Below are 16,347 nucleotides of genomic sequence, written 5' to 3' on the forward strand. Positions count from 1 at the left end.
AGAAGACACAAATAAATGGAAGGATATGTATACCATGCTCATGGATTAGAAGGATTAATATTGTTAAAATGTCCTTACTACCTACAGCAATATACAGATTCAATGCAATCCCTATTAAAATACCAATGGCTTTCTCCTCAGAACCAGAACTAATCCTAAACTGTATATGGTACCACAAAAGACCCCGAATAGCCAAAGAAACCTTGAAAAAAAACAAAGTGGGAGGTATCACACTCCCCAATGTTAAACTAACTATACTATAAAGATACAATTAAAACAGTGTGGTACTGGCATAAAAGCAGATATATAGATCAATGGAATAGAATAGAGAGCCTAGAAATAAATCCTCACGTATATGGCAACTAATCTACAACAAAGGAGGAAAGGATATATAATGGGGTAAAGATAGTATCTTCAATAAGTGGTGCTGGGAAAACTGGGCAGATAATGCAAAAATAAATGAAATTTAACCACTTTCTTATACCTTATACAAAAATAAATTGAAAATGGATTAAAGACATAAATGTAAGACCCCTAACCATAAAACTCCTAGAAGAAAACATAGGCAGTAAACAATTGTCATAGCAATATCTTTTGAGATAAGTCTCCTCAAGCAAGGTAAAAAGAAAAAAATAAACAAATGGGAATACATCAAAATAAGAAAGCTTTTGCGCAGTGAAGGAAATCATCAACAAAATGAAAAAACAACCTACTGAATGGGAGAAGATATTCACAAATGATACATCCGATAAAGGGTTAATATCCAAAATATGTAAGGAATTCATACAACTTAACACCAAATAAACAAACAATCCAATTAAAAATGGGCAGAGGACCAAACAGACATCTCTCCAAAAAGGACATACAGATGGCCAACAGGCATATGAAAAAATGCTCCACATCACTAACCATCAAGGAAATGCAAATCAGAACCACAATGCAATATCACCTCACACCTGTCAGAATGACTATCATCAAAAAATCAACTAACTGCTGGTGAGGATGTGGAGAAAAGGGAACCCTCATACACTGTTGGTGGGATTGTAAATTTGTGCAACCACTATGGAAACAGTATGGAGATTCTTCAAAAAATTAAAAATTGAGCTGCCATATGGCCCAGAAATTCCACTTCTGGGTATTTATCCGAATAAAATAAAAATACTAATTTTAAAAGATACATATACCGCTGTGTTCACTGCAGCATTACTTACAATGGCCAAGATATGGAAGCAACCTAGGTGTCTATTGATAGATGAATGGATAAAGAAGATGTGGTACACACACACACACACAGGAATCTTATGCAGCAATTAAAAAGAATAAAATCTTGCCATTTGCGATACATGGACGGACCTAGAGGGTATTATGCTAAGTGAAATAAGTCAGACAGAGAAAGACAAATACCATATGATTTCATTTATATGTGGAATCTAAAAAAACAAAACAAATGAATAAACAAAACAGATCCATAGATATAGAGAACAAGCTGATAGTTACCAAAAGGGAGGGGGTGAGGGGGTGGGTGAAAAAAAAAAGCAAAAAAAAAGAACAATATTTACAGGTTCTTATTAAATGAGATTTCTCTATATTCCATATTCAAAAGTACATATTTTTATCAGAATGTTTTATTTCGAGAGTTAACATTTTTTTTTCAAAAAGTAAACACAATAGTTATACTTCCCTGAGTATAAAGCACTAATCCTACAGTAAAAGACAATTACAAAATTAAGCAATTAGAGGTATATAACTCTCTGCATTCAATTATACTCTAGTACAAATTTATTCTTAAAAATCTCATGTGTTTTGGAACTTTAGTTAACGTTTTAGAAAACAAAACAGTTCATTTTACACCTGTGATGTTAAGGTATGTCTGATCTGTCTTTATCAAATTCCAGAGCAATCTTTAAAGCAGTGCTATTGAGGCCAACAGATTGCATGTTACATATAATAGAAACAACTATTCCTCTTGGGGGAACCTTGTTATTTATAGATTCTGCATCCAGTTCTTCAGGAAGGATCAGCAGGACACTACTGGCACCCACTGCACCTCCAGTATGGGAGGCATAATGCCGCTGCTTCCTACAAGAACCGTATGTTTGTTTCTTTTCCACAACACCCCATGCCATTGCGTATTTACCCTCTTTATCCCAAGACATCTCCGTGTTAGGGACTGGTGTCCAAATCATAACCATTGTTTCTGGTTTGAGATACCCAGGTAAAAGATTTTCATTTGAGTTCTTAAACAGCCCGACCTGGTAACCATACAGCATTGCATTCCCAAATTTGATAAGGTCACCCACTGTCGACAGAAATCCACCACCAGCCCATTTATAGGAGTTATCCACGTAAGGTGTGTTGACAAGACGTCTCTTTTTATTGTAAACATAAAATCTAAAATGAAATAAGAATGGTCATTAAAAATTTAATAGTCTATTATTGACTTTACACATGAAAATGAATCGGAAAATGTATACATCAGACAGATTATATTTCAATATAGTGATCATACATTGTCAGAAGCCAACCACTAATTTTTACTATGATTCAGATACTAATGAAACACTGATAACTGAGTAAGCTAGTCTAATTACATGTGAATTTTAAAGCATAGGAAGTGGGGTGTTTTTTCTATTGGCATGGCTTTCCCATGCTGTTATCAAAACTTTTAATAACTGCAAAAAAGTGTTATCAAACTTTTAATAACTGCAAAAATTTAACGAAACTACACAATATATTTTCCCCATGCATATATAGAACCTCCTATGGTTTGGTAGATATTCCTTGGGCTTAACAAATCATGTGACACATAACTAAAAGTGTATACATCAGGAATAAGGTTAATATTTGTAAGGAGACAGGTACTATTATAATCCCTATTTTACAGATGAGGAAACTGAGGCACCGAGTATAAATAACTTGTCCACATTCACACAGCTTGTAAGTAGTAGAGTTGGATTCACAGCCAGGAAGTCTGGCATCCCTATTCTATGTTGCCTCTCTGCTTCAGCATCCTACCTTGTAAAATGAAGACAAAAACATCTACTTTGCAGAGTTAGGAATATATGCAAAGGAATATATATAAAGGAATATATATATATAGGAATATATATAAAGCAGCTTGCATATTTCTGGCAGGTGCTTAGTAAGTGATAGCTGTGATTTACTCACGCACTCAGCAGTTACTGATGGAGCACTCACCATGTGCCTGGTACTGCTTGGATGCTGGGATAAAGTGTTAAACAAGAGACAAGGTGCATGACATCACGAAGTTTCTATTCTAATTGGAGGAGACTGGACCACAAATATTAGGTAAATATAATGAAATCGGAAAATAATTAACCAAAAAACTGAAACTTGGCTCATGAGGATCCTTTCTTTCAAGATTCAGAATAAAACAACGCTCTGAGGTTTTCAGTTTGCTGACCGTCTCACCTCTAACGATCTTCATTCTACTTTGGATATTTATAAGCACTGTCAGACTGGAATCTCACCATTACTTTAAACTGCTTTCTCTCTGAGGTCTCAAACTGAGAAATTTCTTCCTATCACTTCCAATTGTCCCAACGCTCCAACTGAACATGCTCTCGGCCCTCACTGTGACCTCCACCTATTCCTCCTGGACTCTTCCCAGTTTCCCCAGTTCTGTTAGGTCCTACTGATTTCACCTGCTTTTCTGTTCTAGCCTGAACTGTACCATCTGCCATTGCCACTATTTCAGCTGTGGTCTCACTAGCACCTTTAGGTTCCTCACTCTTTTGACCTTACTCTACACCAATCCACCAGTCGGGAACACATCTCGGTACCCCTTTCCTTGTTTCCTTATCTGTCAAGAAAGGCTGTGGAAATTCACATAACAAAGATGAGATATCAATCTATACTCTTGCTAAGGGTCTTCATTGCTGTTAACAGATCTTTCCCTGGTCATTCCCTGGTATATTCATAATAGCTATTCCCAATCTCTTCCACCCTCAGCCTTCTACTCTACCTCAGGCCTAATCAGCAGATAACTATATCCTTTGTTATACTGAGAAGACTGAAGCCCTCAAAGGGAGCTGGAAACTCCTCCAAAGTTAGCTGGAAACTCCCATCTTTATCGCAAAATGTATTTACATCATCATCCATTCTTTTTGCCTTCTCTCTAGAGTCACTTAAGAAATTTTCCTGTTGTTTTGAAGACTAATTCCACTACCTACATCTTTGCCTCTACAACTTTGTTTCACCAGTTATACTTCTAGATTATTTTGCCTCTTTGCAGTGCATTCTCTATGCAGAAGCCAGAGATTATGTCTCCCTCTTCTCCCAAACATTTAAAACCCTCTAATGGTTACCACTGCAATGATAATAAAACCCAAATTTCTTACCACGGCCTACAATACAATCAGTGGTCCTCAACAGAGGCAGTACCAACCCCATAAGCAAAAATTGTGGAGGAATGTTTTCAGTTGTCACAAGTCCTAGAGGGCCCTGAGTGACACAGAGAGGGGCCTAAGGGGCCTGGATGTCCTGCGATGTATAGAAAAGTCCCACACAATGGTGCATCCTCCCATATGGTGCGAGACCTGCAACCATCACACCAGATATTCACGTAAATAAAAATCTGTTTGTAACAAGGTGAGCTTAGAACCCTCTCCGTGTTATATAGTATAAACACAAAGTACTGATTGAGCATTTTTACTCTACAGTGAGTTTTTGTTTTTTTAATGTAACCACTATAAAAATTGAAGAAAGACTGTATTTTATTTTGCTCAAACTTTAGCCAGAGTTGGCCACCAAGGGCATGAGTTGAAGCACCAATACGATGTACCTGTGTTGGTCTGCACTTACACTTGTCACCTTTACAGTGCTTTTATGTATTAAGTTGCATGTGATTGTCTTCTAATGTTGTCATGAGTAAACTTTAACATTGAAATATCTACTATTATAAACGATACTCATTTTATTTCTTCTTACATTCTAGTTAGAGTACTAAGTGTCAGTTACATGATCTATGATTTTCATTTCAGGGCATTAAAGGAGGTGTTATAAAATATTTGTTAAATTAAGGAGCAGTGGGTCTAACAGCATTGAAACTCACTGTCCAAAATGATTTACCCCCTGCTTACTTCTTTGATCTCATCACTTATAACACCTTGACTTGCTTCTTTCACATGCGAGACTTATTTCTGTATTTGCAACAAAGCAACCTCGCTTTCCTTGTCATTCATGTCTCAGCTCAACTAACATGGCCTAAAAACAGTGTATGTTAAATAAATCCCACTCCCCATCCTCTCCTTGTTACTCTATATCCCATTGCCTTGTTTTATTTTCTTCATATCAATATCTGAAAATTTTAATTAAATTGTTTGCTTATATGTCTGTCTGGCTCTTCCCGTAGAATATGTTTCACAAGTGCAGGAACCTCTCTACGTTATGCATTGATGAGTCCCCGATCCAGAACAGAAGTGCTCATTAAATGAAAGCTGAATGAAATCATTTGTTGGCCAAATCTTTAATGGAGAGACACTGGAGAGATTAGTAAAACCACATACTGTGGTTGCTCTCAGGGGGCAACAGTCTTGTTGGACAGTTCTTAAATTTCCAAGCACCATATGAGTCACCTGGGGATTTTGTTAAAATGCAGGTTCTGTTTCAGTGGGTCTAGAAAGGGGCCTGAGACTCTACAATTCTAACAAGCTCCCAGCAGCTGCCAATACTGCTGGCCCCTGGGCCACACTTTGAGTAGCAGGTTGTAGAATGACTAGCAGAGATGGACACGAGGAATCCTGAGCTCAGTGAGAGAGCTTGGCTGTTCACAGAGGCCAGCCTGCGGATCAAAGCAGTTCAGTTTGGCTGAAGCAGAGAGCTTGAGGGGAAAAGTGACAAGAGTTGATGCCAGAGGGGCAGACATGGGACAGGTGACAAAGGACTTTCTGTGCCATGCTAGGAACTTGGACTCCACCTTAATTCACAAAATGCTCTAGTTTCCTCGATCCTAAGGGGGGGAAGGGGAACTTTTATCTTTTTATCCTCGTTACATCTTCCAGTTACCAGTCCTTTTTTTCTCCTCATTTACTGCCTACCTACATAACACAGTCCACACCTGCTGTTTTTTCTATGTACTCAACCTCTGCGTTCATTCAATTCCTTAAAATCTGGCTTCCGTGCCCCCATCACTACTACCAAACCGCATTCTGTGGGTTACTGTCCTGTGGGATCTTCTAATCCCCCTTCCAGTCCGCATGCTGTGTGCCCCCTGCAGCACTTTGCTGACACTCCCACAGCCCTGCGCTCCCAGCTCTTTCTAGCTCTCAGTCCTGTGACTCCCCGAGCGCTTCCAGTCACCAGTGGTTCCAGTTTCCCAGGCCTCTTCTATACAGATAACTATAAATCTGCATCTGTGCCACAACCTCTGTTCCAAATTTACAATCAGATTTTCGACTAGCATTAGTCATTCTCAAACTTGGTTTTGGAGAAGGGCAGGAGAGTTGTTTATCAGAGTGACCTCTGGGTTTCCTCCCTCCCAAAATTATATCCTCCCTTCAAAATTCGTAACTTTGGAGAGCCTGTGGGCATATATAGTTTGAAAAATGACTCCTCTTCCTTCCTTCAAGATTCTTATATGTCCCCTAAAAGCCCAAGTCATAATATTGGGTGAAGCAGGGGTGGCCATTCGCATGTGCTTTGAAGATTTAAAAAAAGTCTACAGAGAATCTTAATATGCTCTCTTGAGAACCAATGACTTGATATGTGGACTTCTCATGTCTCATAATGAACATGACTAAAACTAAAACTAAACTAATCTCTTCCCAACCTTTTCGTCATATTTCTCCTCTCCATTAAAACCTTGGCTGACTCTCTTGCCCTCAACTCTTATATCCATTAGGACGCTAACTCCTATTCTTCAATCTCTGCTTTGTGTCTTGCTCTTCTTCCTTCCATTCCTGTAGCCATTATCATATTTTAGGTCCTCATTACTTTTTGCCTAAATAGTGATTACACTTGTAATTCTAAGCCAATCAAATCTAAGAGAAGCCAAATAATAGAAAATACATTTTGTCACTGAGACACATACTTCTTAGAGTGAACCCCAAGTTTGTAAACTAGGAGAGAACTACCGGTATATTTTGGCTAATAATCAGCTTTGCGTAACTTCCTTTTAACAGTGAAGCATTTTAAACCACTTACATCAAGGCTGGAAATTAGGACTCCTCAGTCATTCCTCCTTTAAAATAGGAAACGATGGAGAATTTCCAGACTTTAGTCTAGAGTTCTAAACTTTAAGTAGCCAAATTCTAGACTTTAATCCCTTGATTCCTTTTCACAGAGGGCAAATTAATGGCTTTTCATGAAAATAAGTTTTTTCAGCTGGATGATTATTTCAAATTCTTAAGGAATTTCTGCTCTAAAAAGAATGGGATATAGATACAAATTCTTGAGTAAGTTACTAGGACATCTTCGTAACTAAACTGATGGAATGACGCCAGATGACAAACAGCCTCTTCCTACTTATTTAAGAATCTCTAGATTCTGCACCATAACATTATATAACTACAGAAATCTACATCTCTGCATTCTGTACAGCTAAGTGTGGCCTGTGGCTAGAATTCTGGCCAAAGTAATCTAAGTAATATTTTAGAGTAGGATTCTGGGGAAATACCTTGAATAGGTGACAGACACTGAGAGGCACTATTTTAAACACACACAAATACACACACAGACGTGATAAAGACAATAAATATTTACTCCTGAGATACGATAACTCTAAAAGGCCTTGGTCAGGACAGCATATTTAATTTATGATTATGACCAAGGAGTCAATAGACTAAATAACAAAGCTGAAAACTTTTGCTGGAAATTTTATAAAACAAATGACTAGAAATATATATTTACTAAGTTTACTTTAAGGGTTTTTTAAAAAATATGTTTGAAATGATTCCTTTTACTCCCTGAACTCTCCAAAAAAGGTGGTCCCTGTAAGCTCTTTTCAAATAATTACAAAAAAAAAAAAAGAACCAGAGTTGACTTTTAGAGGCTCACATAGATATTGTATTAAGTAAAATAAAAACAAAGCAAATGGACAGAACATTTTTCTAGGTAACAATATTTCCTTCTTTTTTCTGCACCTAATTTTATTTCAGCAGCCCATTTAATCTAACTAAAATGAACCAACTATCCCTTTAGCACCATTGGGTACTACCAAAATCTAAAGAAAAAACCCAGGGCAGATAGGAACCTTTTACAATATAAATGGAAACCCACTGCCGTTTTCCAAAGAATGGGAGATAAAATAAAATGAACTCTTCATCATATTCTGTATTTTGATTTTTGTGCAAGTCAAATTAACCACTCATTAAGAAAACAGAAAATAAATGATAACTACTCTGCAGTCTGTATATTCATAGCCTTAATTTTCAGTTTAGAAAAGAGGCTCAAGGATACATAATGTTCTTTTCTCCCTTACATGCAAGTCTAGGCATTCATTATCAAATGCCTAAATCTAAATCAAAATAAGGTCATACATCTATGCCATGTTTATTGGAGAATCTTTTTTAGATTCACTTGACAACCTCTGGTAATTGTCAATTTTTCTTATGTTCCAGTAGGATATAATGTTGGACCTAAAAATAATGAACACTAATAGTCTGAACTAGTTGAGAACTACAGGCCATTTAAAAAATTAAAATTCATTGCTTGCAGCTAACCCAATTTCCTTTAGGTCCAGAAAAAAAAAAATCTCTTTCAGGCCTGACTGACAATGCGCATTTAATTCCTTTAAATAAGCTGGTAATTTTAAAATGGTAATTTAACTAAATACAATAGAAGATTAAACAAAATTAGTGTGGAGATAGGAAGATAAAGCTAAAAAAAATTCCACCATTTCATCTCTTTCAAGTACCATTAAGCCATTTAAAGCATGTACTAATGGAAATATGCAAGAGTTGATTTGTTAAATGTTACCTTTCTAACAAACCAAATAATTTGAGTAAAATAGAAAACACCGTAACCATAAAATTCTTGTTAGTCATTAGCTTCAAAATTCTCTCCCAATGCCCTTTTACAAATTACTGGTAAAAATTATGATAAATTTTTCATTTGATATAGTTCAATGAAATGACTTTCACACTTTTACAGTGGAGAAACCTGGCAGGTACCATCTCAACAAGGTGATTAAAATTACCATCACCAGTAATGAGACAAATTGACATCATGAGACTTCTGCTATAAAGGACATTATTGGGACACCTGACAAAATTTGAATAAGGTCTGTAGATTTGATAAAAGCATCGTATCAATATTAATACCCTGAATGTCCTTGTTTTTAGAACATACACAATGAAGTATTGACAGGTAAAGGAATACCATGTCTGTAACTTATTTCCAAATGGCTCAAGAAAAAAAATATATTAATACATAAGACAGTTAAAGTAAATGTGGTAAAATGATAACATATGTGGAATCTGGGTATATGGAAGGGTATATGGAAATTCTTTATACTATTCTTTTAACTTTTCTATAAATATGAAATCATTTTGAAATAAAAGTTAAAACAATTAAAAATAAGAAAGTAAACAAAGAAAGCATTAGCTTATAAAACATATAAGAAAAGGGATGATTGAAGAACAAATTATAGATGCCCACGACAGGTGCCATTTTGGTTTAATTATTCATGTGTTTAAATTATTATTGATGCTTTTCATCTAAGGATCTTGGGGGTACTTTACAAATATATTTTGTTTCTCTCACTTTATAGATGGAAAAACAGACATGTAGAAAACCTCCCAAAATGTGGCAAGTTGATTTTGGAAAGGAGACAAGGAAAATTTGACTTTCAATTGATAACACATTTTTAAGATGTAATATAGCTAGACACACCAAAAGTCTTTATTTACCTTGCTCTATTGTAAATCACTGGTTCGTTTTCTTCCTGCACAGTTGTCAGCATATCCAAGTCATGGAATATTTTCTGCATATAGTCCAGATACTTATATCCTGAAGCTCTTTCAACTATGGCTGCCAGTAGGGTATAGCCAAAAGTTGAATACAAAAACTGACTACCTTGAGGCATCATTGCATGGAGGAAAAAAAAAAGAAAATGATTCATTATTATTTAAAAACATGTAAAATAATTTCCCACTGAAAACTGGTATACCTTAAAACTGGAATAGTTTACTTCGGCATTCATAAAACATGGATATTATATTAAATTTAGTCACTTTGCAATGGCCCCGCTTATTCCATGTACCTGACACATGAATGAAATGATCAACATACTTAAAATTTCACATAAATCGACTCCTTTCTATGAAAGTGAAACAAATAAATCCTACCTTAAACATCACAAAAATCCTTCAAACTGGCAACAAAATAGGAAGGGAAAGAAAAGCAAATTTGGATTCTTGAGTCAATTGTCTTGTTCTTAATATACCTACTACTCATTGTTTAAGACATAAATAGCTGTATAAGTTATTTTAATAAAATATATGTAGATATAAAACCGTTTCAAATACACATTAAAATACAAATACATACTCAAGGATATGTACTGCTTCAAATATATACCTTTATCTCATTTTGGATTCTGGAAATGTACATTGTATCATTTATAATAAATATGGGTGAGAACCTTATTTTTTAAGACAAAATCCATAATTACATTTCTTTGTCCTTATTAGTTATACCTACATAATATCTATTCATGGTAAAGACAACTTTTAAAATGAAATGGAATAAAAGTAAATAAACCTATGGTACGTTTAAAGATATTAAGTGGTTTCAATAGGCATCATATCAAAAAATATACAAAAACAAAGATATTTATTTTTATAGATTAGCTCTTTGGGAAATAAAATTAAGTTGAGGAACACTAATTTCTTTAAGGAATGAAGGCACAAAATAAGTTGAGCAATTTGAATTCTAACTAAATAGTAAAATACTAGCAATACTTTATCACGTCAACTTTGGTCCAAATTTTATTTGGAGAACTATTATTCCAACATTTCTCCATAATTTTTCCACAAATATCCTGATATTGAGAATCCACTCAATTGGAAGCCTCCGTGAGACTAAATTTAAATAACTACCTGGATGCTAGGCAGGAACTACATGTTAAGTTCTTAACTATTCAGAAACACAGACAAAAGGCAGGCACTGGACTGACAGCAAAATCCATGCCACAATCTTCAGCCACATCAAATGCCCTCAGGATGGTATCATTTTGGATTTCCTAATAATTAACACTTCAGTAATGATGACTTTGTTAAGAGAAGGAATTAACACTCACCAGGTTTAAAGAATAAAGGATCATTTTTAAACAATCTTAGGGATTCAATTGAATTTTCGAACTTTTCTCTCAAATATAATTCACCTTGTTCAAAATCATTTTTTTTCTTGACAGGTTTTGAATTCCGGCCTTTGGCTTCATTATCCTGCTCTATCTTAGCTTTAGCAAAGTCATTCTTTTCATTACTTTTGCCTCCTTTTTCTTTTAACTCTTTTTCTTGGTCAGAGTCCATCGTCTCTTTCATCATCTTCAAGGCTTTATAAGCTTTCTCTTCTTTCACTTTTTTCATGTCCTTTTCATAATGACGAATTCCACTTAAATGGGAAATCAATAATCTTGTTGTGACAGAAACCTAATTGTAAAAACATGAAAATTCAATTACATTATTAAATTATAATTAAAAAGTTCATAGCCTTGGAATAATACCTCAGTAATATTCTCCATTTTAAACTGCTGCTAGAAAAACACGTCACGTACAGATCTTTAGCCTCAAATTTCAGAAAAATACCCACTTGATTGTCATCTGGATAAAAAAAAAAATCAACAGGGAGCTGGCCCAGTGGCTCAGGCAGTTGGAGCTCCGTGCTCCTAACATCGAAGGCTGCTGGTTCGATTCCTACAAGGGGCAGTGGGCTCTCAACCACAAGGATGCCGGTTCGATTCCTTGACTCCCACAAGAGATGGTGGGCTGTGCCCCTTGCAACTAAGACTGAACACAGCACCTTGAGCTGAGCTGCCGCTGAGCTCCCAGATGGCTCAGTTGGTTGGAGCGGGTCCTCTCAACCACAAAGGTTGCCAGTTCGACTCCTGCAAGGGATGGTGGGCTGTGCCCCCTGCAACTAACAACGGCAACTGGACCTGGAGTTGAGCTGCGCCCTCCACAACTAAGATTGAAAGAACAACAACTTGACTTGAAAAAAGTCCTGGAAGTACACACTGTTCTCCAATAAAGTCCTGTTCCCCTTCCCCAATAAAATCTAAAAAAAAAAAAAAAAAAATTAACAATAATTAAAAACAAACCAAAGAATCCCATGCAACCTGTTAAATCATTTAACATGTCATTTGTCAAATGAACTGTGGGTTTCATTACCTTTTCACCCTCATATTCTTTTTCTGGGAATTCAGGAACATAATGTTGTACTGGAATATCAAGATCCAGTTTCCCTGCTTCCCACAATTTGGCAAGAGCTACCATGGTGAGGCTCTTGCTGATACTGGCAATTCTCATAACCGTCTCTGGTTTGCATGGTACACGGTTCTCAATATCGGAATAACCTAAACCTTTGGGAGAAAAAAGAGCAAAAAGAATCACTATTAATAAGCTTCATGGTCAAAACGGTCTTGAAAAACTGAAACAATACTGTCTTAAAACATCCTGTGTATTTATCTAAAGGAAAAAGTATTCTACCTTTATAAGTTAATGAAAACTTAATATGTAAGGGATGACAGTCTTAACAACACCGACAACAGTTAAGTCAACCAATTTAACCTTATAACTAAATGGAATTGTACCTTGTGCACAATAGCAATTTTCCACCTGGTTCAAATACTAATTTTTTTTAGCTTATCTTTTGGTTATTCTACATTTTAAATAAATTACATCATTGTTCTTGATTATATTCATTCTTTATTTTTGAGTGAGTTTCCACTGAATTCCTTAAAATAGCCATCCAATAAAAAATAAATATGAAAAGGGGTCCCGCAAACCCAATCTAGCTATCAATTCAATTCAGCTGCAAACCAGAAGAAAAACAATGTACTGCTAATTTAAAGCTCCTTCTAGAAAAAATTGTAAGTTCATCTTTTGCACAGGCTGAAAGTGTGGAAATCTAAGAGATACAAAGAACTGAGATCTGCAAAGAAAGAAAAGGTATACAATGATTGTTTTTAAACTGTAAATGTGGGTTATGCTGAAAAATATTTGCATTAAAAACAAAGTCTTCACCCATAAATCTGACATTTATATAATTTTTGATTATAATATTTTTCATAAATTAGATATATTGATTAGTCTATACTTGTACTTGGGGGAAGAATCATTTTTCTTTAAATTCAAGACCCTACTGCCCCCATTGTAAGTAGTAACTGCCCCCATTGTAAGTAGTAAAGAAGTACTACTTTGTTTAAGTGATGTCTGAAACACCATTTCCTAAAAATATGGTTCCTCAAAACCTGGGATGACAAGCTAAACCAATTTGTGTGAAATGGAGAAGTATATCAAGTTATAAAATGTGATTTGATAAAAGTATAATAAAATAATCGGAAATCCCTCTCCCAATGCTTCTAGCTTGTTGTTTCAAAAAATAGCTGACACCTCTAATGCATAATCAAAGAAAGTAATAAAGTTCGTAAACTCATTAAGGACCGGAATCATGAATACACCCAGTTCTTACTACAGTGCCTTTTACAGAACAGGTGATTCAACAAATTGTTGACTGAATTAAAAAAGAAAAAAATCCTGACACTGTATGTACTTACAAGGGTTACCTACAAACATGCAGTTAATAGATTGTTTTATATACAACTTTCAGAACAGTAACTCTAGTCCTTACAGAAAAGGGGGGGTAGAAACAAGCCATTTTTAAGACTGCAACTTATTCATTAGTCACATTTTAAATCTTGTTTACAGAAAACCCGATACTTTATTGTTAGACACATTCTCTACAACATGGGTGGTTTCATGTAAACTGACCAGCATTTCACGGGATTCACTCCAAGCAGTAAAACAGCAAGATTTCATTCACCAATTGGCACAAAACAAGCCACTAAATAACACTGTTCTGAGCCTACCTTCTGACCAGACTTCTTTTCCATCTACAGAGACTCCAACCACTATACCAGGTGCGCCCACCTCATCCTAAAAGCGAAGTGGAAAGGAACAGACAGTTCACAGACAGGTGGAAACACCTCGCACACCAGCGCTCTCACCTGGACCACGCTCCAGGCTCCGCCCCGCCCCCTCCACCTGGGCCCCGCCCACATCGGCACTGGCCGGGCCGGGCGCTAACGGTGAGGGGTGTGCCGGGTTGGCACCCAGACTGGAAAGAGGCGGTCCCCGAGGAGGGCGGTGACCTCCGCCCGGACTTGGGCAACCCCCCAAGAGCGCCTGACTGAGGCCAGGAGGTCAGAAAACGGGAAGTCTTTCTCGGAAGCTGACCGCGGGAATCCCATTGCCCGGGGTGGGGTCTGCTCGGCCCGGGGAGATGACCACCGAGGGGCCCCATGTCGGGGTGACGCCCAGGATGGGGAGCCGGGTTCCCGGTTGCCTCCGCCCCGTTGACGCCGCACCTTGATTCTGTGCAGCAGGTCACGGCTGCTGTCGATGGCTCTGGCGAAACGCCTGGAGGTGGGCGGCGCTGGTTTTTGCGGAGACCATCCGGCGAGGGACTCCTCTTGCGGGGGCGGCCGCTCGGCCAGAGGCGACGCCTCAGGATCGGGGGTCGCGGGGGGCGGCGCGGGGGTTGCACCCCTAAGCCCGCCCGCCAGCTTCACCCCGAGCGCCAGCCCTAGCCCCAGCCCGAGGCCCCCGACCCAGCCGGGGCCGAGCTGCGGCAACCTGGCGCGCTGGTGAGCCCCGCGCCGCCCGCAGCCCCACGTCCAGGCCCCGCGTGTCGCAGCCCGGGCCGTTACGGCTGACAGGAGCCGGTACATGGCGTCTCTGGCGAGCCGGCAGCCACCTAGCTCGCACTGGCCCGGGTGGTTACAGATGCGCTGAGGAAAGAGAGGAGAGAAGGGGAGGGGAGAAGAGGAGAGGGGGCGGTGACGGCGCTCAGACCCTAGCAGTCGAGCCCCGATAGCCGGAGCGCCGATCACATCGAGCCCTTCCTCCTTTCCTCTCTTTCTCCTTTCCTTGTCTCTTGATGTTTCTTCATCTTTCTCCCCCACCCCCTTCTCCCCATCTAACTCCCCCCAGATCAAGGGTCACCTCCTTGGAGAAGTCATCCTAGTCCCTGTCCCCTTGGGAGTTTTCGCCACAGCTTGACCACCAGTGCGCACACTTCCTTAGTAACACTTAACACTTCGTTTCATTGAACTAATCTGATTCCTTACTAGACAGTGACCTCTCTGGAGAGCAGTGACTTTTACTTTTGGATCCTCAGCTCTTGGAACAGCGCCTGGCACATTGCCTTAACAGGCATCTTCTTTTCCCTCAGAACTCACTTTTCTCTTGTCATCTCCATTCTTTATCTCATTTCAGCTCATAAGGCCCTTCTAAAATCTCTTACTTCCAGAGGCCTAGCTCCACATTACATCAAACATATTAAGTTACATCCAGGCCTTATATTAATTTTTTTGTACTGTAAAAAAATTTTTAAAAAAAATTTGCACTTGAAAAATTTTAATAAAAATACCTCATATAATTTAGTTAGTTATGATTTCTGACATCTGTAGATGATCAGATATTCTTGTGAAATAAGAATCCAACTTCAAGTTGCTACAAAATGTAAAACGTGTTATCCTAATTGAATAATTAATGACAATGTTAATTTTGAACATCCACTCCAATTTTTCAATTTTTTAAAAATATTTTGGGATAAACACACACACACACACATTTCTGTAAGATTTTTGAAAGCTTGTTGGGTTTAGGGGTTGGGGCAATATACCCACTGTATAAAATCCTGTCTTTTCTTGCAGGTGGAATATATATAGAATTCATTGGCTTGAACTGACAGTCTATCGTCAGGAGAAAAAAACTCTAAACATCTTGAGCTAATAATTGTTTAACTGGAGGAAAAGGCAGTAACGGTAACCACATCCAGTCAGAAAATACTGGGGCTAACTAATTATAAGGTGCTGGAGCTGCTCTCAAAGCCCTCAACCCTCAGGAGATCAGGGTATCTTAAGACTCAGGGTTTGGTAATGGAACTCAGAGGTTTCTGGAGCACCACCTGCAGTTAGAGTGGACAGGTGCACTCTGTCAAGATGGTATTGGAGGTTCGTATCATAGAGACCCCACTCTTCTAAGCACATGACAGTGAGAGAAAACAATATAAAGAGAAAAATGTGAAAGACAGCCAGTGGTAATTAAAATAAGTGCTCACTTTATTATTTTTTTTACAACTGTATTCTTCTGTACCTCTCCT

General features: G+C 37.9%; 1 protein-coding gene across 2 annotated transcripts; it reads right to left on the minus strand.

Annotated features, from left to right (window-relative positions):
• Positions 1-1,463: 1,463 nt before the first annotated feature.
• Positions 1,464-14,980, minus strand: LACTB (lactamase beta). 2 transcript variants are annotated; one of them, XM_033109169.1, is made up of 6 exons: positions 14,549-14,980; positions 14,051-14,117; positions 12,351-12,541; positions 11,345-11,612; positions 9,870-10,035; positions 1,464-2,391 (listed from the first exon to the last, which is right to left on the minus strand). In XM_033109169.1, exons 1-6 carry the CDS (start codon positions 14,909-14,911, stop codon positions 1,860-1,862), a joined length of 1,587 nt encoding a protein of 528 aa, XP_032965060.1. In that variant the 5' UTR covers positions 14,912-14,980; the 3' UTR covers positions 1,464-1,859. The 2 variants fall into 2 exon arrangements, with proteins under 2 accessions (XP_032965060.1, XP_032965059.1); XM_033109168.1 differs by having other exon boundaries at positions 1,611-2,391; positions 11,261-11,612.
• Positions 14,981-16,347: the final 1,367 nt, after the last annotated feature.

The sequence above is a fragment of the Rhinolophus ferrumequinum genome, chromosome 6, assembly GCF_004115265.2.
Source record: "Rhinolophus ferrumequinum isolate MPI-CBG mRhiFer1 chromosome 6, mRhiFer1_v1.p, whole genome shotgun sequence".
Classification (NCBI taxonomy): Eukaryota; Metazoa; Chordata; class Mammalia; order Chiroptera; family Rhinolophidae; genus Rhinolophus; species Rhinolophus ferrumequinum.